This window comes from Micropterus salmoides, unplaced genomic scaffold (genome assembly GCF_014851395.1).
Source record: "Micropterus salmoides isolate LMB-PRFRI ecotype aquatic unplaced genomic scaffold, ASM1485139v1 Ms_hic_scaffold_10, whole genome shotgun sequence".
In the NCBI taxonomy this organism is placed as follows: Eukaryota; Metazoa; Chordata; class Actinopteri; order Centrarchiformes; family Centrarchidae; genus Micropterus; species Micropterus salmoides.
Window position 1 is genome coordinate 25,760,195 of NW_024040041.1, and position 25,020 is coordinate 25,785,214.

General features: G+C 40.9%; 2 protein-coding genes across 4 annotated transcripts; both read left to right on the plus strand.

Moving 5' to 3' along the window:
* The first annotated feature begins 233 nt into the window (after nucleotides 1-233).
* Nucleotides 234-3,942, plus strand: phb (prohibitin). Its single transcript, XM_038704899.1, has 7 exons — nucleotides 234-320; nucleotides 875-968; nucleotides 1,693-1,854; nucleotides 2,143-2,285; nucleotides 2,394-2,510; nucleotides 2,598-2,693; nucleotides 3,630-3,942. Exons 1-7 carry the CDS (start codon nucleotides 264-266, stop codon nucleotides 3,840-3,842), a joined length of 882 nt encoding a protein of 293 aa, XP_038560827.1. The 5' UTR covers nucleotides 234-263; the 3' UTR covers nucleotides 3,843-3,942.
* Nucleotides 3,943-5,632: 1,690 nt separating this feature from the next.
* On the plus strand, nucleotides 5,633-24,431 carry znf652 (zinc finger protein 652). 3 transcript variants are annotated; one of them, XM_038704881.1, is made up of 7 exons: nucleotides 5,633-5,784; nucleotides 5,869-5,971; nucleotides 10,148-11,713; nucleotides 15,398-15,545; nucleotides 15,952-16,067; nucleotides 18,773-18,917; nucleotides 20,851-24,431. In XM_038704881.1, the coding sequence occupies exons 3-7, from the start codon at nucleotides 10,670-10,672 to the stop codon at nucleotides 21,468-21,470; spliced, it is 2,073 nt and encodes a 690-aa protein (XP_038560809.1). In that variant the 5' UTR covers nucleotides 5,633-5,784; nucleotides 5,869-5,971; nucleotides 10,148-10,669; the 3' UTR covers nucleotides 21,471-24,431. The 3 variants fall into 3 exon arrangements, with proteins under 3 accessions (XP_038560809.1, XP_038560811.1, XP_038560817.1); XM_038704883.1 differs by lacking the exon at nucleotides 5,869-5,971 and having other exon boundaries at nucleotides 5,655-5,784; XM_038704889.1 differs by lacking the exons at nucleotides 5,633-5,784; nucleotides 5,869-5,971 and adding an exon at nucleotides 5,996-7,309.
* The last annotated feature ends 589 nt before the right edge of the window (nucleotides 24,432-25,020 follow it).

Genomic DNA, 25,020 nt, shown 5'->3' on the forward strand with positions numbered 1-25,020 from the left:
GCTGTAATGATTTACAGTGTGGAAGTTATGAACTGCCGCCAGAAAAGTTTATTTATCTTTTCAATCAGTCAATGAAGCTATTAAATAATCCTTCAACTATGTAAAGTCCTTTCAGGCTCTGAAACCAGTAGGTGGCAGTAATGCACTATTACATTGAATACCATCCACATAGAAACAAGCTGTAATAGAAGAGTTCTGTCTTTTGTCCAATCAGAGGCTACGTTGCTACGTGCAGCGCGCAGGCGCCTTGAAGGAGATATTTCATGTGTTGTACGCACGTCGTGTCCGGTGGAGGTCATAGACATCTGAGCGACACTGAGGTGAGTAGTAACATGCGTTACACTTGAGATACATATTGGTACAGCCTAACGTGTGTATAGCAATAATTACAAAGCGAACAGGACATGGTTTTTATATCTTACATATAGATTACATTATATCACAAGTGTTGAGTAACAGTTACGAGCAGCTAGTCTGCACGTCCATCAACGAGAGATAACATGCGTAACAGTTACAGTCACCTGGCGAGCCATTTGGACTTGACCGATTTAAGTTTTATTGCTGTTTTAATATGTCCCAAATTATGTGTATGTAGTATTTTACATGTCATAAACTCTAAGTTACAGTGCTCGGGTTAGCGGCTTAGCTTGCCACTCATCTCAGTTCATAGCTAGCCGAAAAGCTAATGCTAGCTGCTGAGCTAATTTAGCTAACACCCAAAGCCTTGGCATCTCTCAGCCCAAGGCCAACTATTACTGGATTAGAAGGACTTTCAAAGTGCTGTCACAAACACTCAAATTGTTTACATTGTGTAGCGTTAATGTTGGTGATGTGTAATTGTGTCAACCTCTTGTCTTATTTTCACTGCTAATAGATTGCTGTGATGGCCAAGCTGTTTGAGTCTATTGGGAAGTTGGGGTTGGCCCTCGCCGTTGGTGGAGGTGTTGTGAACTCTGCGCTTTACAATGGTGGGTGCTGCTGGTCATCTGCATACCTAACAACACTTAACGTTGTAATCGCGGTGGTCATTTTCAATCAATTCACCTAATTTTTACCGTGATATGAACAATGCACTCATTCAACTCAGTCACTGAGTGATTATTACAGCAGCATCTCCAAAATAGGGTTACTATTAATTGTAAAAAAAAATAAAAAAATAAAATGACGTTCAGTGTTTCCCAAAGCCCAAGATGAAGTCTTCCAATGTCTTGTTTTCTCCATAACCCAAGATAATCAGTTTACGAAACCAGAAAATATTTATATTTAAGAAGCTAAAGATTTTCAAACCGATTATTCTTGGCGATTAATTTAATAGTTGACAACTAATCAAGTATTCGATTAATCCTTGCAGCTCTACTAGCATGTTAAGCATAGTTTATTCATCTAGCTCTTGTGTTGTAATTCAGTTTAGTGTACGATTTACAGCGTTTCTCTTTTTGTTTGTTTTTTTAATTAGTATCGTGTTTCATACTGGTGAATTTGTGTTGTCAAAGTGATGAATGTGTTTTTTAAATTATGTCTGTAATGAACCCGATAGCAGCCATGTAACCTCTTGTAGCTCTTTATTAATGTGTCAACGGTTAGGAAAAAAAAAATCTCAACATAACATTTGACTGCTGTAGAACTATACAAACCTGTATGCTGTATACACAAACCTTTTGGCAGAAAGACTAACAATCCTCCTTGCTACAGTTGATGCAGGGCACCGGGCTGTGATATTTGACAGGTTCAGAGGAGTGCAAGATATTGTTGTGGGTGAAGGGACCCACTTCCTCATTCCCTGGGTTCAGAAACCTATCATCTTTGATTGCCGCTCCCGTCCACGCAACGTGCCTGTCATCACAGGCAGCAAAGGTACATCAATTACCTACATTCTGTCCCTTTTAAAACTCAGTTGGCTGTATGAGCTCTGTGAGGATGCAATTAGCCTTGTGGAAATGCTAATTTCTTTTATAAGAAGAAAAATAAGCTGGCATGGCTAACATCCTAATGTAACAATGCTATATATGTTATTTTGTTTACAAAATGTGCTAACAGTATCTATGAATCTACTAAATTGTACTGTACACATGAGGTTTTAATCTATGAATACAATTATTATTTGTATAATCAGTAAGCGTTCTATTTTCATCATTTACACAGATCTGCAGAATGTAAACATCACATTGCGTATCCTCTTCCGGCCGGTAACCAACCAGCTGCCACGCATCTTCACTAGTATTGGTGAGGACTATGATGAGAGGGTGCTGCCATCAATCACCACAGAGGTCTTGAAGGCTGTAGTGGTGAGTCTCAGTCAAAAAGAGTGGTTGCAAATAAGCAGATGAATGTTTTTGTTATGAGTCAGCTGATAAACGGACTCATAAGCCACTGTGTGTGTTTCTATTTCACAGGCTCGATTTGATGCTGGTGAGCTCATCACCCAGAGAGAGCTTGTGTCTCGGCAGGTCAGTGAGGACCTAACAGAAAGAGCCTCCACCTTCGGTCTCATCTTGGATGATGTTTCACTGGTATGAAGCTGCCGGCACATATTGCAACAATGTCCATGTTATTTTTGCAGTTGGGTTGTAACTTAACAACTGTTTGTCTTCTTGCAGACACACTTGACCTTTGGCAAAGAATTCACAGAGGCTGTTGAGATGAAGCAGGTGGCCCAGCAGGAGGCTGAGAGGGCCCGTTTCATTGTAGAAAAGGTATCATTTTTAACACACAGGTCATCCCAATACTACTTCAGAAACATTGTATGCTGTGTCTATAGAGTGCCTAAGTCCGTCCCTAACCCAACCCAAGTTTTTCCTGTTAGCTTAAGCGCCGGATGACCTAACGATTTCAACCACCAAGTTACCCACAGGTGGCGGGTGCTACTTTCATTCCCTGTGTGATACTAAAGTTTCTGTAGTGTCAGCTTCTCTCAAGCTTAAGGCCATTGTACAACAACAAGTCAAGCTATGCGTAACGTACAAAGTTGATGCTTCCTCTGCAGACTGGTTTACTCTCGTGTGTCATGTGACCAAAGCGTAAGCGCAGCCTTTGTGATTAGAAAACTTGCTTTATCATATCACGATAATATCGCAAATGCAATTAATCATTGAGCCCTACTCTGAAATACACGCATATTTGTCAAAATAGTTTGGTCCATCAAGAAAGTTGCAGTGTGTCGTCAACAGTAGAGTAACATTTACTTTAGTGTGAAACCACTTAATGAGCTGCATCTCTGGTATCGCACAATATACGTCACCAACATGTTAATGCTGTGATTCTAGCTAATGTCGATTGCTTGCTTGCAACTAGCTAGATAACTTTTCCATGTTCCATGCACAAATGTATCTCACCTGAGATTCTCTGGCCCTTTTCATTACATCATCTACACATGTAAGTTCTTTGACATTAGCTTCATTGGTCATTGGGAGAAAAGGTAATGATAGTTTTATGAGAAACTGAGACTTTCGTGACTCAACAAATGAGTTGTCTCTCTCCACTGAGTGCGTATATATTTTTTTCCAAAATAAGGTCCTATGTTTGTCCACCAGAGGGGGATGGCTTAGGCTCTCTATAGGGAGAAAAGATGGAAGGTTGAATTGCAATAATTGTAAATTAAGGTAACTCACAAAATCTTTTCATCCTTTAAGGCAGAGCAACAGAAGCAGGCGGCGATCATTTCAGCCGAGGGAGATTCCCAGGCTGCCTTGCTCATTGCCAACTCCCTGATGGAGGCTGGTGATGGTCTGGTAGAGCTACGTAAGCTTGAGGCAGCCGAGGATATCGCTTTTCAGCTCTCCCGCTCCCGCAACGTCACTTACCTGCCCTCAGGACAGGGCACATTGCTCCAGTTGCCCCAGTGATAACATCTCACCTCATGTCTACCCCACTTACTGTCACTAGCCCATTACAAGGGCCATGGAAGGGGTGGTTGGAGGATTCAATAAAGGACTCCCAGCTTCACACATTCCTCCCACTCTTTCTCTAGCCAACTCTGGACTGGGCTCTGCTTTTGACAGCATGGTGGGAGACAAAGTGAGAGATCTGTGAAGGATACATTAAGTCCATGTGAGGAAGTGAAGGGTAGCGCATACACACACATTTTTTTTATATATATATATATATATATATATATATATATATATATATATATATATATATATATATATATATATATATATATATATATATATAAAAATTAGTACTTTGTTTTGAAAAGAATTGACGAAGTAAATTCTCTTAAGATTCGTCTTTGCTGCATTGTTTGAGATTCAGAGCACTGCATGTGTGTAAAGCAAGGGAGTGACATCAGGAGAAAACAGTTTGTGATTCCTGTATAAGATAAGCGATTGATAAATGCCATTATCTGTTATTGTGCTGGAAAGTTATATCAAATTGTGTGAATAACTAAATTCAAATCTGTAATGAAAGGCTCTTCTTTTGATTCACAGACATAACTGACTCAAAGATTTATTCATTTGACTTAATGTCTTTGCGTGTTCTGACTTGAATGGATTAAATGTATGAAATATATTTGCTTTATAGCAAATAACGTCATCATGAATATTAGTGCCACCACCAGTCAGTTGGAATGTGCCTGTCAGATAGTACAGTGGTCGCTGTGTCTTTAGTTTGTGTGGAGAAAGTGTGAGCCCCTTGTTTCAGAAATGGTCCAACTTAATAAAATTGTCTTTCTACCTCTTAGTGGTCAAACTTGTTCAAGGCCTCAGATGGGAACTTACAGCATTTTCTCTTGACTGTAATGATAATAGTCACCACAGGAGGGTGTATCACAATTATGTCTGCTTTTAAAAAAAAAAATGTAGAAGATGAACCTTCAGTTGCACTGTTCATTGTTGCTTTCAGAATCAGAAATAGTTTATTGATCCTGAGGGGAAATTCTTGTGTCACATTGGCACACATTGCACATCAAGGCATAAAGGAATAGAAATAATAGATGTTGGTAGGTAGAGAAATATATAAATATAAAAGGAGTATGGATATGTACAATATTTACATTGACAGAATTGGAATGAACAGTAATCTTGGCAATCTTAACAATTGCACTATTATGATGTTTCAAAATGAATATCAGTTTTGACCTGATTTGTGTGCTTTTGATGACACAGGCTAAGTTTAAGGTATCGAGTGATATTTTTATAAAAGGGGCTATTTGTAAAGAAATTGAAACTTCTATTCATCTAATGGGTTTTAAACAATACATTCTGATATATAGTTGAAGATGAAATCAATTATTTTTAGAAGTCATTAATTCATGATTAATTTTACTGCATTTAGAGGTTTTATATTCAACATCAAATTTAAACCCCTTGTCCTATACAGTGTCACTGATGTTATTTACCATTTAAGATAACTGAAATATCGAATTTAGCCAATTTCCTGGGAGTTTGCATCGAAAATAAATGAGAAACACAAAACTTAATTGGGAGCTTTCCGTGACCAGGCCAAATATCTTACTGTTAAAATTAAATAATTAAAGAGTAAGAGTTGATGGTAAAAATAGCATAGATTCATTACTCTTCTAGGATTTTTCCTTTGAGAGGATAAAACGGTCCTCGAGGTCTTATCATTATTATTTCATAAATCAAGTATTTCAGCTCAGCGCGTGTGCGCGCGCTGTGCCCTGTCTGGTTTGGAGGGAGACGAAAAGAATCCAGACCCAGACACGCAGCCGCGCGCCTGCCCAGACAGCGGCCTGAATGCCTGGGATGAGCGCGGGACGGCGGTGGTACGCGCGAGAGCTTGTCCGGGCCACGTAGCGGGGTTGAAGACACCGGTGCGCAGGTATCTCCGCAGCACATCAACATATAAACTCACACATTTTGCACAGAAAGATAATTGGCATTGCCCTTTCTAAATGCACATCAGCGAATGTAGAGGGACAGCGAGCGAGGGAAGAACTGCGCGTGCAACCCTGAATCTGTGCAACTCTGATTGCACGAACGCAAGAGGGAGGTCGCTCTCGACGGAGGTAAGCCAGCAAAACGACAACAAAATGTTGCTATATAACTTAATTGTATGCACTTACATTTATGACAAGCATGGCAGCTGCTGGGGAAAGCTCACGCAGGTAGCCGGTGGCCCCGGAGCGAACCGTCAGGATTGTCCGTGAGCTCAGCTAGCTCTGACTTTGTGACAGTGTCGAGTTGAGTGGGTTTGTCAGTAACGTTACAGCAGTCGGGGTTTTGTTAGGAAAGCGGGGCTTTTCCTCTTGCACGACACGAAAGATACATTTATAACAAAGCATGACATCGCCGTTTCATCTAGCTTCATGTGGGTTTCATAACTGTCACACGTTCCCCTTTAAAGTGCAGTATCGAAATAAAGTGTAAGGTTTATGCTAAATATTTGACGTTGATGCTAGCTATAAGCTAACTAGCCCAAATCTGGGAGGTTTTGGGGTTAAAACAAAGTGAAAGTCTTCTATCGGTTGTTATCTAATGCATGTCAGCAGATACTAGACTTTAGATGGTGTAGCTTGTGCAAGGTAATACGATTGTTCATGAGGTCGAGTCACCTTAACTGCACTAAAATATCTAATGGCAGCTCCTTGAGCTAATGTAGCCAAGTTAGCTTGTCATGTGTGTGCAGGTTAATACCTATGGAGCCCTGCTAGCTAGCTAAGTAGCCTAAGTTGGCCAGGCCTGCACAGTGTTACTGCTGTTCGGTGCACAGTGTTACCTTTTAGTCTCAACTTTCTTTGCTCCACACACACTACAACCTTAACTGCCAGTCTTGTAGCTGAAAAAAAAAAATGCTCGCAGCAAGATGTTGTAGCTCTCTAAAACCAGAAAGTAGCTGCTGCACTGATGTATGATGATGGTTTCGCACTTTGCAACGTCAATTGCTATAAATCGTTTGCCAAAATAAACAAAGAGCCATGTTGATTGTTTCAATGTTATCTTTCCTTACTTGGAATAGAGATAACCCAGTAGTGAACGTCAGTAGGCTGCTGTCAGGCTTGACAGTGTCTCTGTCCAGTGATGAGAATACAGAAACTTGGTATGGGAGAGCTTGGGGCTGAGCACTCTGCCACTTCTCTATGATTCCTCAGATGATTTATAACAGACCAAACACACTAGGTACTGCTCTGTGACCTGATTATGGGCTTTAGGGCCAAATACCTACAGAGACATCGAGCACCCCCGCAGTGCACCACACAGTGAGCTGGTTAAGGTCTTATGAGTTTGGACAGAGTGAGGAATGTGAACCCTTACACAGTCCTCTACAAGCTGCGAAAGGGAAAGCTCATTAAAGTCTAGACTTGGAAGGGAGCATGGATTTGAGGAGCGCTGCTGCATAATAAGAGGTAAACGTGACATATTTTGACTCCCTCAGATGTCTCATCTGCTTTACTGTCAAAAGCCAAACACTTGCGAACACTTGCACTATTTGGTGCTGTTGGTTTTGTGTTGTACAGTGTCACTGCAGTAAAGCTCCCATCCTGTGTCATTCAAATTTTAAGCCACAGTAGCATCTATCCGGTATATGACTGGCATTGTGGCTTACACTATATGAAGCTAGTTTTGGTTTCTCATCATGTCTCTGAAGCATGATTTGAGGGAGGCTATAAATTGGTTATTGTTGAATAAACTTTGAATTCTGGGCAAGTATTAGTAATGCTTTGGATTACTGAAATGGGCTGTCAGAAAGACATTCATTTTTGCACTCTTCTTTTTATTCTTTTTTTTTTTTTTTAGCATCAGGGTGCAAAGATCATCTTTAAAAGCTGTCCAAACTAAAAAAGGGAGTCAGAAATTATCATCTTTTTAATAGGTTTGATCTCCCAATCTCACAAGGTGAGTGTGAAGACTAATTACTAGTGATATTGAGAAGTCTACGCTCTACTTCATTCCCACATCAAAGGACTGCATTATTTCGATGTGAGTGAAACTCTCAAATGACTCATCATTGTTAATGATAAGCGAGTGGAAGGATTTTACTCAATATGGGTTACATAACCACCGTGTGTGTTTGGTTATTGGCCTTTGGGAGGGGTTTTTTGACAGTTTTCAGCAGTGTATTTAGAATTTTTGATGCGTTAAATTAAATACATTCTTAAAGTTCATTGTTGTATATTCTTTCAAACCATAAACAGTTATTTTAAACATGCATGTGCTTAAGAGAGAACAGAACCCGCTGATTGATGATAACACCGTTTCAGGCAGTGGTTTCTCATGCAATTTATATTCCTCTGTCATCCAGACCCAGGATAATCTATTAGGCTTTGTGTCTAAGACAGCCATGTGAGTTGAGTTGCTCTGTCAGTGCAGAGCTCGCCCTCCCCTTGTGGTCTTAATGCTCTCAGAGCTGCTGTCCAATTCTCAGAAAGGATCAGAGTCAGCATGCACAGGAAGACAGGTGTGTCTGTATGTGTGGATAGTCAAAATCTACATAAATGGCTTTCACTTGTGCTTTCAAGACTGTGCGTTTGGCTGTAATATAAACCTTGCAAACATAGTTTAGTTCCATTTACACCAGCCTTCATTGTTGCATGATTTTTATTACAATCTATCGAGAAGTGACAGGACAGACAGGAAAATCAGTTTAGAGTTTAACGAGAGAGATTATTATTAGACTTTCATTTCTGATTGACTACTGAGATACACAGAGCATCCTTAAAAAATGGATTAGATCAAAGTTGAAAAATGTTAGAGTAAAATAGTTGTAAATCTTGAAGAAAGCTTTTTTTTTTTTTTTAGCTATTATTATGGTTTTATTACTGATGACTTCAAGCAAGTGCAGCTTTGTATCAAGGTTGGTATTGAACCCTAAGTAAAAAAGTAGTTAGATGACTATAGTAAAAGTAAGTCACCACACATGAAAATGAACACTTTTTAGGTGACAAACTGCTCTGGGAAAAGATGACTAATAATTGTGATTGCAATTGTCAAAATAATTAGAATCATGTTTGCTTTAATTATGTAGTTCTGAACGCATCATGTCACTTATGATGTCCTCCTTTGCACACACTCTCCTTTTTCTGGCACTCCCACAAACCCTTCATGTTAATCATGACTGTAAATTAAAGTCTACAGCAAAACATCCATCATGGGTCTGCTGGGGGGATGTTTCTCGGCCTATTTATGTTTTATTTGAAGACGGTGGAGCATTGTGCTAAAAGAAATAAAGCACAAGACATTTGTTAAGACAGAGCAGAGAATGTATGCCGTCTCCAAGAAAGGAAATGTCTGTCTTGTTTTTTTGCTTTGGGAGGTTTTCTAGTGAACATACCGCCCTGGTGCACACTCATTAAGGCAAGTAGGGTGTAAGGTTGTTCGAGGTCAACCAACTGTCAACCAGGAACGCCTTAGCATATGTGTACGAAAGAATATACAAACGCCATACACCATGGATTCTGCAAGAATCTTGCAGGAGTCTTGCATACTGTTGGTTTCAAAGTGTGCGTTTCTTTGGCTTCATTGAAAACTTGAAATATAGTTTCCTGTGGTTGTATTTGCAATATAAGCTCCTGAGCTGTGGTTATACTACGCTCTGTAACAGTCAATGGGAGGTGTGTGTGCAAGTTGGTGTGTGTTGCTTAAAAAACCCCATAAAAACAGATAGTCTTGCTTTGTCGCCTTCAAGTTGGTGTGGGTTAGGGTTTAGCAAAGTGCTCAGATCATTTTTGCTAATTGTACTAAACGTTGAAGACTAAAAGATATGAAACATAACTGTGATTGAGTGAAGTTTGTTGTATGGAGCAATTATTCATAGTTTCAAGATTCAGATTATAAGTGATGTACAATGATCTGTATAGTCCATTGCAATACATGCGTCTCAGTGGAGAATAATCGTGTTTTGTTGGATTTCAGTTGTTGCAATTATGCCCTTGCTTTAACAAGATGTATTACGGTGTATCACTCTAGAAAGCAAACCATCTCTGCATTATATTGTTTTTTTATGTTAAGGTGTTTCAGTTGTGGCCTGGAAATATTTAGAATACTCAGCTTTTGAAATTCAATATGCTCACATTCATCTGTGAAGGCTGTGGTTTTGACTCACTCACTGAAACATTTGTGCAAATGTGGTGCTCAGTGTTGAAAACTGTCTGTTGTTTCAGTTCACAGACTCTAGTGACACAGGACAGCAGAAGGGAACCTTAATCTCATATTTCTCCCTGTTTCTTTTCTGTCTTATCTCATAGGTAATGCACTGTAAATGGCTCTTCAAGCAATACACACAAGTCCTTACAGAAGTTCCATCTCTGGCATTCAGCTCGTCTTTACCTGCTCTGCAGTTTGAAGACACTGGCACCCCGCAGAGCAGCAGTGTTCAGCGAAACTGAATCTGGCAGCTGCCTACACCTCACATAATAACCAGAGAGGAATTTAGCTTCAAATGTTTGACAACAAAGACACTGAGCCTTTGATTTTTCAGTCTGATGTTTAAGCACATGGAACAAAACTTGGAACAGATTGTATGTCTTTCCAACTGCATTTCCTACCTTGGACAGCATGGATGCTCTTTTTGAATCAGGTTGACTATCTGTCACCTCATCCCCTCCTTCCTGTCTCTTTAGTAGGAGGAGGGTGGGGGATTGGTGTGGCGTCCCCTGCCCCTCCTTGTAGGCCTGCTTGAGATTTGAGTTGTCTACTTAGGCACCATAGCAGTTACTTTTTTCCATTGCCAACCACCTACGTCATCTCTCCATCCCCTCTCCCTCTTCATGAAACCCTGCAAGAGCCTCAAGGAAGAGGTTTCCATTCCTAGCCTTGGCGGGATGTCACAGGAGGAAGGACGCAGGGCGCCGGTGTCCCAGTCCTATTTTCACTCGCCTAACCCAGATCTGGACCTGACAGGAAAGCTTTACAAGAGGGAGGTTGGTGGTAAGCCTTATTCTGTGTTAGTAGACAATAAAATGGCAGCAAAGACATCCATGGGAGATCAGAACATTGGTCAGTTGCCTTCTCAACATGTGACTCCACAGCAACATAAGCAGTATTTCAGAGAGGGAGGAGCAGGGCAGGAGATGGGGACACAGGGGTCCCAAGCTGGCATCGACGGGACCTCTGACGACACTGAGGACGATGACGATGAGGAAGAAGAGGATGAGGATGGGGAGGACGAAGGCTTCAAGCGTGAGCAGATCATTGTCGAGGTTAACCTGAATAACCAGACACTTCATGTATCCAAGGGGGACAACAAAACTGGAACCACAGCAGAAGACTCTGAGAGAGCTGGAAGTGAGGAGGATGATGAGGAGGAGGAGGAGGAAGAAGAAGAAGAAGAAGAGGAGGAGGAGGAGGAGGAGGACAGCCCCATTGATGAAGAGGAGGAAGACGACGAGGAAGATGACAATGAGAGTCGAAGAACGAGGTCAAAGAGGGCCCGTCGGGGTGCTAGCAGCACAGCAGCTCCCAGCCAGCCACGGAGGAAAAGCCTCAGAACAGCTCTGAGCTCTTCCACTCCTGGAATGACCACCAGGGGCCGGCGGAAGCGCATGGAGCCTCCGAAGAGCAAGCGCAGGTCGGCCAGATCAGCCCCATCGTCTGCCGGTACCACGATGACAGGAGGGAAAGCGGAGGCGGAAGAGAAGGAGATGCTGGCATGTGAAAAGTGCCCCCGAGTGTTTAACACGCGCTGGTACCTGGAGAAACACATGAATGTCACTCACAGGCGAATGCAGATTTGCGACAAATGTGGCAAAAAGTTTGTCCTGGAGAGTGAGCTGGCCTTGCACCAGCAGACGGACTGTGAGAAGAACATCCAGGTAAAGCAAACCTCTCCAGTCTCATGTCATATCTGTACTTATTCTTGCAAATTCAGGAGTGCATTTTCAGTTCACCATATTATTTAATAACATCTTTATTCACCTATTTTAATTTAGCAGCTGCCCAGAGCAATTTACTTTTAGATTTATTTTGGGTGATTTGATTGCATTAACCTGATGCTCAAGTTTAGCATGTTTTGCCTAATAAGTACAGTCAAGTGAAACGTATAGTTGTTCTATTTACTGTTATACTGCATTCATAAAATTAGCAATAACTAGAGTGTGATTTAAGTGTGAGGAACACTTTAGTTTTGTTGCTGTGCAAAACAATTTTTGATCTCACTAAGTTACCATGTCTGTAGCCAAAATACTGCCTAATAATGTTATCAATGTGTTTTTTACTTGAAAATGATTGGTAAAATTTAAGATGGAAAACTGAAACCATAATCATTTTAAAACTGAAAAGTAGAAGCAGACTGGAATATTCTCACACAGACCTTTTCAAACTACTAACATGAGAAAAAATTTTGGTAAACATGACAAATATTGTCACCTGCTGTCATTGGTGGTATTATAAGTAGGTTCAGTTTGGTTTAAGTTCTCTAAAACTATGATTCAGCATTAATCTCCAAGGGTCATATGGCTGTTTTGAATAGCTTAACTTAGCCCCCTGTTTTGCTGAACTTAATTTGCATCTTACTCTGTTTTCACCTTTCCCTAAACCAGCTGAAACCATGTCATGCTGTGAAGACACAAGTTCTGTAATAATTAGTTTCGCTTAATGGAGCAGAAAAATAGAATTTGTTAGTGCGGAACCTGTTGATGCACGTGTTCTGTCCAGGAGGCAACACTCAAATGAAATGCTTTCTTCTGTAAGATGTGTATTATTGACACACTGAAGTCTTCCACTCCCAGTAACACGCTTGACTGCTAAATTCCACTGACTATACCACAGCAACAATAGATCAGTTTTTGTTGCAATATTCACTCTTTATCTGTTAAGGAATCAATTCTACATATACATCAGGCTTACTTATGTGTGCATTTAATCTTAAGTGAAGTCTTATTATAGTCACTTACTAAGCAAATAAAATGCATCATTATTGACACACTGATGGACTTGTTGGTCATGGTCATGTTTTATTAATAGTCGCGGATGTGATGTGGATTTTCATTAAATCAAATAACCATTTTGCACAAGTATTCACCGCCTCTTTTACTCTGACGCACCAAAACATCCCTGGTGTAACCAAGTGTTTTTTAGAATCTACATAATAAGTTGAAAAGAGATCGCTGCATTAAATGAAAGTAAGAAAATTATTAGGTTCAATACACCTGTATCTGAAAGGTCTAGCAACTGGTTAGGAAATTTCCTTGTCAAAACTATACCGTAAGGGTCTTATAAAAACAAATCCAAAAAGAACAAATCGGCAGTGGAATACAAGCATAAATATCACTCAGAGTACGGTAAGGTTATTTTAAAATGTTTTTTTTTTTTTAAATTGAATCCAAAAGTCCACCGACTACGGTACGTTACGTCTACGCCACGGTTTTGATCCGTTTAATCGTCCATAGCCCGGCGTCAAAGTCAAACCCCGAAAATCAATAAAGTTCGAGCTTATTGATTCTGCTATCGAGACTTGCGGGTCCTATGATGTAATGTTGTGTCTCGAGCGTCAAATCTGATTTAATTTGAAACACAATGGATAAGAAAATCATCAGGCTGTAGTCACTGCCTGCTCTCTGTCGGCTCCTACACACACATACATACACACACACACATATACACACACACACACACACACACACACACACACAGCGGTGGAATACGGTGAGGGTTAAGTTAGCTCCAAACTAACTTAACCCTAACTTTGGTGTGTAACGTTAGTTGGTGACAGCTACGTTCATTACTGTAGGTACGTGCAATAAAACCTTCGCGAGAAAGACAATACTTTATCAATACACCTGTCTGTAAGGTAACGTTAAACATGTAGAAATGGTTAATTTAATCATCTCTGTCCTCAGTATCTCATCCTGTATGTTTTATACAAGCTAACGCTAGCTTTGCATCAGCCAAATGTTAAAAACAAGCTAAATAGAAAGCTGTCTGTCTGGAGCACAGACTGGTCTGTAGTCTTAAAAACCTGGTAAGGTTACCTGCAGCCAGCGAGAGAGGAGGGACTGATACAGACTGGTGTTATTCTTTCTAAACGTCACTCACTACTTGTGATGTCAGATAAAGTTATTGAGTTACTTTGCTGTTGTAAACGTTAATGTTGCTGCTCTAGAAACAACATTTAGCTGTATTTAAAATATTAAATTAAAAACAACCAGACAGTTAATATGTACACTTCTATATATGTTTATTTATCACAAGTGATATGTCATCTCAGTCTGTAACGTTATCGCACATTGAATATTTTCCTCATGCCCGTTGGGTCTGGTCTTACCAAATAACCATCACCAAATAATATTAAAGTATTGATAGTGGTATCGATAAATAATCAGATCGTTAAGCAGTCTCAATAAGGGTATCAATAAAAATGAACGATCCCCATCCCTACACAAGGAGCATTTCAGAATCGGAGCATTTTGCTGAGGTTTAGATTTTGTTGATTTGGTGTTTGCTTTTTGTGCTTCTTCTATGATTAAATAGGCTATGTAGTTAAATTGTTTCTTTTTAATCCTGTTTTACAATCAGGAGTCTTCACAGGGTGTTTTTATTTTGAAAATTTACCAAATTCTCAATGCCGTTCTGTGTCTGACTTCCTTCCTGGTTCGATCTGGTCTGTGCTGCTTGACGCGGCTTCTGTCAAAAATAGGCCGGCTACCTACTGGGACACACTATGGCCACGTCTGGTGGTCACAAGCATTGACTAGAATGGCCACGATTAGCTCCAGCAACCGCGGCGCAGCCGTAACGCGCCTTAGTCAGTGAACTTTAGGCGTAAGACAGCTTGACTTAAAAAATGGAACGTTTGTGAGATAAATGTACTAGTGAGGCTTCCAACAGGTCTATGGCAGCTCTGAAGGACCACCAGTGTTCACACAACTGTCTCCCTGTTGCGTCACAAGGTTTATGGTAGTGGAAAGGAGAAAGACACAGTTGGGGGGGGGGGGAGCTCATATGATAGCTTGGCTGGGGTTTGCCACAAGGAATGTGGGAGATATTAAAACAAAGTCTCTTCGATGTGAGATGAAAATTAAGCTTTCAGGCCATCATATTAAGTGCTTTGAATTTGGTTATTTATATGATGGTGGCAGCATGATGCTGCATGGATGTTACTCTGCAGTAGGCCCCGCAGTCACCAAAAGAAATGCCAGGACAACTGTATTTATTTTCTAGCATTGAGGGTGGTGATGGCGCATAGATAAGATGCTTGCCTCTGGTGTGGGAGACCTGGGTTCCCACTGTGAGACATCCACCATTGTGTTCCCGAGCAAGACACTTAACCCCTAGTTGCTCCAGAGGCGTGCGACATGTAAATGTAGCAAACCAACCCCATATACAGAGTCGAGAATTAGACTAATTATTATTTTTCTCCCAGCAGAGGGAGCTGGAGTTCAGTGAAACAATTTAAATGAGAACCATCTCATGGCCATCAGATTTTGCTGCTTATATTTATCAGCAACAATATGCTTTATGTTAATAGTTTTTAGATTTATTTTTTTGTTCTCCTTTAGTGTGTCTCCTGCAACAAGTCTTTTAAGAAGCTGTGGTCACTGCATGAGCACATTAAGATTGTGCACGGCTATGCAGAAAAGAAGTTCTCATGTGAAATCTGTGAGAAGAAGTTCTACACTATGGCTCACGTCCGTAAGCACATGGTTGGTAAGTGGTGGCCTTTTTTAATTTATTATTTTTACCGTTTCTAATTCCTGCATCCCCGTAATATCCCATACTGGAGGTGTGAGCCACCACATGGCTGTCAGTTCAATACCATTAAGCCACAGAATTGTCCTTTTTATATTTGTGTTTCAGATTATAGATATGATTCCCTGTGTATTTTGACTTTACACTTACTGTTTTATGTGGCATCTTTTTGTAGGATCATCATACATTTTCTTTATTTGTACATGGACAGAGCTCAGCTTAATAGAGTTAATACAGTGTTTCTTGATATTGCTAAAAATAACAGCTATTCTACTTGAAACCTTGATATTACCTGATCAGATTTATGTAGTTGTCTCAGTACTGTTTTGCGCTCTCCCCCCCCCCCCCCCCCCCCCAAAACCAGCTCACACCAAGGACATGCCATTTACCTGTGAGACATGTGGAAAGTCGTTCAAACGGAGCATGTCTTTAAAAGTTCACTCACTCCAGCATTCTGGAGAGAAGCCCTTCCGGTGTGAGGTAAGATACTCACAATGTGGCCCCGTACAAACAATTGTAATTGGGTCCATAACTGTTTGAGACAGATTCACAGCAGTATCATAATGTGTTTCACCTGTATCCGGAGTGACCACTCTGGATCAAATTTTGGCTTTTTGCTGTCATTGATTGTATGTGTTGAAACTAAAGCCTTTTCTACAGAGACAAAATACACATTTGTGTTAGGCCATACAGTTAGAGAACAGGATTGCCTCACCTTGGACATGGACTTAAAAACCTCTAAGCTGGAACAGATAACTTAACAGTTTTTGGGAGGTTTGTTGTGCTGTATGCAAATCGTCCTTCAGTGTGATCAGACACCGTCTTGTTTAGTGCAGGTGCACGTGTATTTAGTACACTAAGGAATTTTAGAGCTGAAGGAAGCTTGTTTATCTTGTTCTTTGTCATTTTCTTCTGTCAATTTTCACATGCTTCAGCTGTTGAAATTCCACCTAACAACAAAAAAAACGTGAATTCCACAGTTGAAGTTTGAGTTTTCCTCCCGGCAGTCATTGCTTAATTTATTCTCCTGCTTAAAAAACACCCATAAACACATATGTGAGAACCTGTACAATGTTGACATACTGCATTGATAAAATGCCTTAAATATTGTTTGTCATAAACATTTGAGTCCGACTGTATTTTTGGGGCAGATAACGATATTAATAGGGCTGTACAATTAATGTAATCGTGATGTCGTCATGTGCGATTACATAATTGCAAAAAGTGTGCGATTTAATAAAACAGTAAAAGTGTGTAAGACACTCTGCAATCTGCGTTCAAATTATAGTCGGATTCGTTACTGGAGCACCGAGAAAAAGGCCGGTGCTCTGTGACGGAGACGTAGCAACACCGGCAGCAGCTGAAGCAGTAAGACAGAAAAAAGTAGAGAAAAGATAAGGAAGGTTTGGGTTTTGTTCGCTGGCCATTTAACGTTCGCTGTGTCGGTGCCTTTTGTTGTTCAACATGTCCAACTTTTCACAGAGCCAACGTACTTGTCAGTCACTTTTTCAGTCACAGTCTCTTTATTTAATGAACTCGTGTACAGTTCCTCCACTAGAGACTCTGCATTAGACGTATGTATGTTGAGCCGGTGCCACTGTGCCAATATTTGCTGCTTCTGGCCGCCTCCTCTGTAGAGCAACTTGCTCCCCTTGTTCTGTTTTACTTGTTGTTCTTAAATATTGTTTATTGTTTAACTTTGTTCAAGTTGAGAAATACACATTTCAAAATGTCAGTATTTCACGCATTCCTTGATAATTAAGCAAGTAGACTCATAGTACCATTTTTTTTCCATTAATTGAATCGCAATATTGTCCACAATAATCGCAATATGACTTTTTCTCCGAATCGCGCAGCTCTAGATATTAGGAACACACACACACACACCTCCCAAAAGTCAACATTTGAGCTGAATTTAGGAAGAGTGGCAGTGTTTCAGTGGAATGACTGAAGGTAACTGTTTTGATGAGTTTGCCCTTGTGTGCCTCAAAAGGAGCCTTAAGGTAGTTTTCCCTCATTAGTTTGAGCAGAGGAGCCTCTGTGCCTTGTGGTTTGTGAACAACCCAAAATAGTAGTCTATATTCAGTTGATGTCTTTCGGATGGGGACTGTCCTCCTGCATTTTGAACATTCATTGGACAGTTATGTCATCTGAGCTAAAACAGAGAAGCTCCAGTCAAACCATTTCAAATATTAGCAAACTGGAACATAAAATAAATGTAAAACTAAAGGTTCAGTGTTTTTGGGCTTTAACTGACATCTCTTGCATTTTGTCACGCTGTGTGTCAAGATTTCCAAGTTTATTTCTGCTCAACAGGGTTAGTTACAGTTCATTATCCTATCCCTGTCCTGACTCATTAATTCAGTCGAAGTTGACAGATGGCGTGCTTTCCTCCCACCCGAGGCCTTTTAATTTCTGACAATTTGAATGCATGGCACATGGGGTAAATGTGTGTATGGGTGGAGCTGCCCTAATTAAATGTTTGAAGTCATCCTACACTGTAATGTGTGATTACATGCTTATAAGCGTATGTATAGACCAGTGGTTTAAGGCCCCGTCCACACTACTGCGATGTCATTTCAAAACAGAGCCCTTATGTTACGTTTGCACTTCGCATCCAGACTAAAACGGCGAAAACGGAGAAGTTTGAAAACGCTGCCGCTTATATAACTCCTGTGTTATATTCAGTAACAGTCCAAGCTCATTGTTGGTCCTTGCAAAATAAAATCTGGTGTGTTTCTTCGTCTGTAATACTTTATTTATTTATTCTGTCGCCAAATCTTCTGTAAAAACGGAGTAGAACATCTGCTTCATGTTGATAACCGGCATGCGCATGCCCAGTGTATGTGAACGGCCACTAGATGTGGGTTTTCAGTCATTTTAATATAGACGGAGATCAACTCTGATATGCAGCTAAAACACTGGTGTGGACAGAGATCGTATTCGTTAAACAAAAGCGGAGTAGTGTAGATGGGGCCTAACTCTAGTGCCATATGGTGCCATTGAAAATATAAATATCTCACTTTAGAAAGATAACCAAGGAAGCCTCATAATGCAAACATACAGTGTGGCTACATGCACCCAAATAATCAGGTTATTGTTGGCTTGCATGTTTTTGTGTGCATGCCCGTGTGCTGATCTGGTGTGTGCATGTTATCTGAAAACCCCTATTGTCTCTGCTGTAGAACTGTGACGAGCGGTTCCAATACAAGTACCAGCTGCGCTCCCATATGAGCATTCACATCGGACACAAGCAGTTCATGTGCCAGTGGTGTGGCAAAGACTTCAACATGAAACAGTATTTTGATGAGCACATGAAAACACACACAGGTGAGACATTACAAGTTTGGCTTTCTAAGTGTATCCATCATCTTGTAAGCTGACCATCTGAAACAATGTTCTTAGGATCTGTTGTTCATGGGGTCCTTTCTGACCACCTGCTTCTAGTTATAAAGCCCCTTTCAACTGCAGAAGCTGGGAAGCGTTGTACGAAACTATGAACTTAACCTATGTAGTGCATGGAAGACCCTAGGTTTAATTTAGTTCATGGACTATTGTTCCTGCTCACTAAGACATTCCTGTTCAAGAGAGTGTAGTCTCCAACGGCCCAGGAACTAACAGGGTGGAGTCTCCAGTAAAAGTCGTCACCAACTGGTCAAACACCAGCCTCAACACTGATACAACTGATATGCAGAACTCATTCAGAAAACAAGCAAACCCTCGCATAAATACAAAGACTTGGAAATTGATTTTTTTGTAATGTTGTTCACATTTTAAAGTTATGCAGCTCAACTTTACAGTTTAAAAAAGATAACAGTAAGTGGGAGCATAAAACATATGTAAGAGAACTGATTGAAGTATTTCAGTTATATACTGGCTAAAAACAGAGAATAAACTAGAAGCACTCAGCAGAGCCTTACTACATTGGAGACAGACGTCACGCCTTTCTGGCAGTCTTCCCTTTCATCTCTGCACACCTCCTTTCCAGCATCTACAGTATTTAAATATCACACAGTCTTGTACAGTACATTACAACAAACAACAAGATGACTCAGCTGTTGCAGGATTGGCGTTGGCATCTTTAAATCTTTTATAATTCTGCTTGATATTCACAGTTATTCAGTTACACATGAACAGAAATGCAGAAAACGCCTAAAGGACTTTTTTTTTTATTAGTTTAGATCCTCAGACTATTTTATCGATAAAGGCCTTACATTTTATAAGTTGTTATCTGATGTTCAGTTTTTCATTCTGCATGTTACAAATCTAAATACAGATATTTGAAATATTTCAAGATGGAAACTTTTGCCACACAACAATGTTTCTGGGCTCAGTCAGCCAGCCAGTCACCATACACTCTATAAAAGGAAAGACATGGGATGTTTCCAAGATGAACATTATAGTGGTAAGAGCAGGAGACTTCGCCCAGTTTTGTAATGAGAGGGACGTTCTACATCAAAGAATAGCCTTGCACATACTGTGGCTTATAATGACTACCTAGACACATGCTGTATTATACCCCTCTGATTTTCTGTCCCTGCTGCCTTTCTATTTCTAAGACCAAACTGAGCATTGCAGCCTGTACATCCTTCACTGTTTTTCTCCAGCTGTAATTACGCTACCCTCTCCTCGCCCTGCCACTAGCAACAAATTTAACCTCCTGCAAGAGGAGACACACCCAGTCATGCCCTGTAATAGGTAGTTCTCATGTTAAACACAAAATACCAAAGGTTGGTTCACTGCACTACAGATTTTTCATGATTTCTTGTTAGCTGTCACCTATTTATATTCAGTTGTTTTGGAGGAGCTTCACATATAACATGCCAGAATACAGCATTTAGAGAGCCCTTCAGCAGCCTGTTAATAGATGGCTGTGTAGGTGGTAGCACATTCAGTGGCTCCATGGAGGGAGGTTAATGAGAGCTGTATTCCAACTGAGCTGCTGCTGTTCACTTTCACATCTCTCCTCAAAGTGTGAATTGTAATAGCTTCCTGCAGAGTGGGTGGGTTGACGGTGAAGACCCTCAATTCAAGATGGCAACTTATTAGCATTTTTAAAAGGGAACCGTTGCTCTCTTTAAAGAGAAATTGGAAAAGGGGAAAAGTTAACTTTGTTGTTTGGAGAGCTTTAATTTTGTAACCATCACATTTGACAACAAATGATGCATCATGTTATTTTCTCTGTATCAATTAACAAAAAGATTGTAGCTACACTGTCTTGTCTTTATCACACATCAGTCTTTTATTTCCTGAATCTGTGCAGGAGAGAAGCCTTTCATTTGTGAGATTTGTGGGAAGAGCTTCACCAGCCGGCCCAACATGAAGCGTCACCGGCGCACCCACACCGGGGAGAAGCCCTATCCCTGCGAGGTGTGCGGCCAGCGCTTTCGCTTCTCCAACATGCTCAAAGCACACAAAGAGAAGTGTTTCCGGGTCACCAGTCCTGTGGTTCTGCAGACCAGCAGTCCACCTGTGCCTGTCCGCATCTTCACCAACACCTTCTCTTCCTCTTCCACCGCTGGTCCCGGTCCCTCAGCTGCCTCCCCGGCCACCACCTCAGCACCCCTGGGCCTCAGCCCGGCAGGAGGGCCCATGCCTCAACGAGGCCCTGTGGGACACACATTCTCCCACGTACAGCTCCACTCAACCGCCTCTCACCATCATCCCCACTCCCAGACAACTCAGCAGCATCTCTCAAACACACCCCAACATGCCCCACCTCACCCCCACCACCACCTGGCCGTGCCCCCGGTCTCCCACCTTCCCCCACCCCCGGCCCTTTTCAAGAGTGAGCCCTTAAACCACTGTGGGCATGAAGACAGCAGCTACCTGCACCACATGGCTCCCCCTGACAAGGGCCCCGGAGCCCCACAGCACCACTGAACTGTGTTACAGCTCTGCAGGCTCACACCAAACCGCGCCTTGTTCCTCCTCCTTCTCATGTCCTGCCTCAGTCTCTCAGTTGCTAGGCCCCTGATGCAAGGGTGCTCCCCTCAAACAGATTTAATTAAATCAAGCTCGTCTTGTCTTTCTCACGAGCTTGTATCAGCCTGAATAACACACCTGTGTATGTTATTCAGGCTGATACACCTTCAGTGTGTACATTATTTAAGTAAGACACCTACTTAAACACCCTGGTCAACTGAATTTACAACCTCTAGAAGTTCTCTATCTGTACATTAATGGGTGTAAAGTATCTCCTTTTCATCAAAAGCTGCTGGTGGAAGTCACCGTATGTATTACCTAGGCATAGATCATCAAAGATCAGTGTCATTGAACTGTCCTCTTTATGTCATGTTGACTTGTGGTTGCACATTGGTCACGACTTTTGCTTTCTGTGCAGGTTCTCCCCATAGCAATACTCAACCTAGTTGTTCTGCAGAGCCTCTGCCCCCACAGAAATGTTTTTGAGAATGTTGTATCTGGTTCTGTCTGAGCTGTTCTCTGTCCAGAGGCCATGGCTGAGACTTTCTGTCAGCGAGGCAACAGCAGTAGTCTGAGGTTACAGTAAGAAGGCGGGGAGGAATTTTGTAAAAGGACATTTGGGAAAAAAAAAGGTTTTGTAAATGGTTAGTTGAATCTAGACATAGTCTAGATATCATGGTTATATGGTGCTTTCCATTCCATTACATAAAATATTTCTTAATTTTGATTTCACATTTGATTTTCAGAAGTGTAATATTACAAAATTACAGTGAATTGTGTCATACAGAACATGTCTTGCCAGCCTGGTTTTTCTACAATGGATCTTAGGTTTGACTTGATATTTTGTGACGAAGAAACTCAAGTTATGCAGGACGTAGGCACACACACCCTGACACTTACTCAAGCACACACACAAAAAGACAAAGACCATATGGTCACTGATTTACTTACTTTGATCAGTGCAACCTCAGCTTTCAATACTGTTGGTCAACAGATGTTTTTAGATAACAGATGACTGTCAAATACTGCCACTGTGAGGGGCCAGTCACATGGCCCCATCAGGATTTACCCCACCTCCCTTCGCTGCTGTCGAAATTATACGGGTTACCATGTTAAAGGTCATTTGACACACACAGTATACACACCTGGGACCTTTTTCATCACAGTTCTTAACAGGCAATTATGCATATTCCTCTCAGCCTATATTCCACGGTTTGGTGTGGGGTGTTGTAATGTAAAGGTTTTGTTTTTTGACTTTCATCGTACTGGCATACTTTGATCCACACTGGCAAACGTGTGTCTAAATCTGTTGAATGTTGCCTACGCAGAATGATGGCTGTTGAGTCATTCATATGTTGTTGTTGTTGTTGTTGTTGTTTTTTTATTTTATTTTATGTTCTCATAATTTGCTCAGTTTTAAGCTAACGAATGGTTCTGCAGTGTAGATATACTGTTAGCACATGATAGGAAATGTCAGGATAAAAGGCAGTGGTTATACAACTCATAATACTTGGAATTCTTGTATAGATAAGCATACATGTGATCAAGTCAGCACAGGAAATTACATTTATTAATGTAATAGCCGATGGTGTGAATGTTATTTGTTTAAAAGAAGCATAAATGGGTGGCAAGTATTTGGCATGAAAGTGGATGTTAGCCCATCACCTAGTCTGGCGACTATCAGATGTGTGTTTAGGAGCAATGTTTAGTTTTGTGTGAGTGTGAGAGAGAGAGAGAGAGAGAGAGCGTGTATGTGTGCATGCATAAGTCTACCAGTCTGTCTGTCTGGTTGTCCCCAGTGCTCTTGTACCAAAAGCTGCTTTTACACAGTGTGCCCCAATATATGTGTATTTGGGGATACCTGAGATGAACAATAGCAGTAAATTTTAACATGATCCTATTTCTGGCGCTCTAATGGAATTAAGTCTGAAGTGGTTAAGCTCAGAAGTTAAGGATGCCCCTTTTTTTGATTTGAGACCTGCAATTATCCTGCCATTTCTGTGGGTCTTAACAAAGCTGCATTATTTGCCTATCATCCTGCCCCCTCGGGTTCACTGCTGTGCTTCAGCATTTTGCAGTACAGATCTTTGTCCTTTTTCCTATGAGATTTTATTTTAATGTTTTGTTTTTTTTTTAAAGCCTTTTCATTTGTGTGTATTCTCTGCACTTTACTGCTGCGTGGGTGAGGCGCAGGGAAGGGAGGGACTGACAATGCATTGTGGAAGAGAGTGCAGTTTTGGCTGCATGGGAAAGGGTGGAGGTGATTACTTTGAGTGGATGTTTTTAGGCAAGGAAAGGAGGAGAATCCTGGGTGGAGGCGGGTAGTGTGGAAGGGACCATAGCAAACAAAGGACATTTCTTTTAGTATGTGCATAAAGTTAATTTGCTTATATATTTTTTTTTTTCAAAGAAATACACTTTTACTCCAATATGGACCTCCCCTCAAAGTGAAAGTGATGTTCCTCCTGCTTTGGTGACTTTACACTGGCTCCTCCACGCTGTCTGAAATACCTTCTTCTGTTATCTTTGTTCATGGAGCTTTTCCTCTGTCATTTCGTTTCATTTTGTCTTTCAGTTTGCCGAATGATTCTCCTCCTCCTTTCTTTGTTATATAGAATGCACTTTCTACTAAAAATCTTGGCTTGTTAAGAAAAAATAACATTGTATGTTCTTCAAAGATGTTTTAAAAAATCAATATACTTTTTCCCCTTTGTATTTTTAACCACTTAATGTAGCATTGCGTATTTTATTATGGTATCTGGTACAAATTGTGCAGCTTTATAATGTCCTTGTTTGTCTTTTTTTTGTATATTATCTGGAGATTGGGGAGAAGTGGAAAAAGTTGGGCCTTTTTTGATAATGTACATTTAACTGACTGCTAACTTTGAGAAGTAAAAACAAGTAGCCATGATTATCACACATCTGTGTGCCTCTTTTTTTTTTTTTTCTCTGTCCAAGTGGTGGGTTTACTGTGAACAGTTACCTAAACAAGGACATGTAATTAAACATGAAAAGTAACAAATTAAGAGGATTGTTCACTACATGTTCCTGATAGCAGGTCAAAGGGTCGGTGTTCTGCTTTCACACTAAGCTTTGCTGAAAAGCTTAAATTCCAGCTGACTGTTGCAACTGCACAGACTTGATTTGCTTGAGTGCCATTATTTTACTATTTTAGGGTCACTGGGTTCTTGGCGTAACGCCTGAAACCAAACAATATCTGCTGGCTACACATGATCATGAAGGTTCAACAGCTGCAGTCCTCTTCTTTGTGACCACTTCCTATTCTTTCCATGTGACTAACCCTAACACCCGCCCGCACACCCGTGTGCAAAAAACATTCACTTTAGCAGTCGTGTTACATAGTTTGTTTGTTTTAGCAGATGACCTGAGAGCGCTGTTCAATAGGTTTCGTTGTATTCACTTGACTTTACCATCAGTGACCTCAGGCAGGGATTCTCCAGTTAGGTAACGTACAGCTTCAGTCTTTAAACCCATATTATAACTTTAG

Excerpts from the sequence above, each read along its gene's own strand:
- phb (XM_038704899.1), top strand. The coding sequence starts at position 264 with ATGTGTTGTACGCACGTCGTGTCCGGTGGAGGTCATAGACATCTGAGC. Across the intron at positions 321-874 it reads GACATCTGAGCGACACTGAG|ATTGCTGTGATGGCCAAGCT; the intron begins GTGAGTAGTAAC and ends CACTGCTAATAG. Across the intron at positions 2,286-2,393 it reads AGGTCTTGAAGGCTGTAGTG|GCTCGATTTGATGCTGGTGA; the intron begins GTGAGTCTCAGT and ends TCTATTTCACAG.
- znf652 (XM_038704881.1), top strand. The coding sequence starts at position 10,670 with ATGAAACCCTGCAAGAGCCTCAAGGAAGAGGTTTCCATTCCTAGCCTT. Across the intron at positions 11,714-15,397 it reads ACTGTGAGAAGAACATCCAG|TGTGTCTCCTGCAACAAGTC; the intron begins GTAAAGCAAACC and ends GTTCTCCTTTAG. Across the intron at positions 15,546-15,951 it reads CGTCCGTAAGCACATGGTTG|CTCACACCAAGGACATGCCA; the intron begins GTAAGTGGTGGC and ends CCCCAAAACCAG.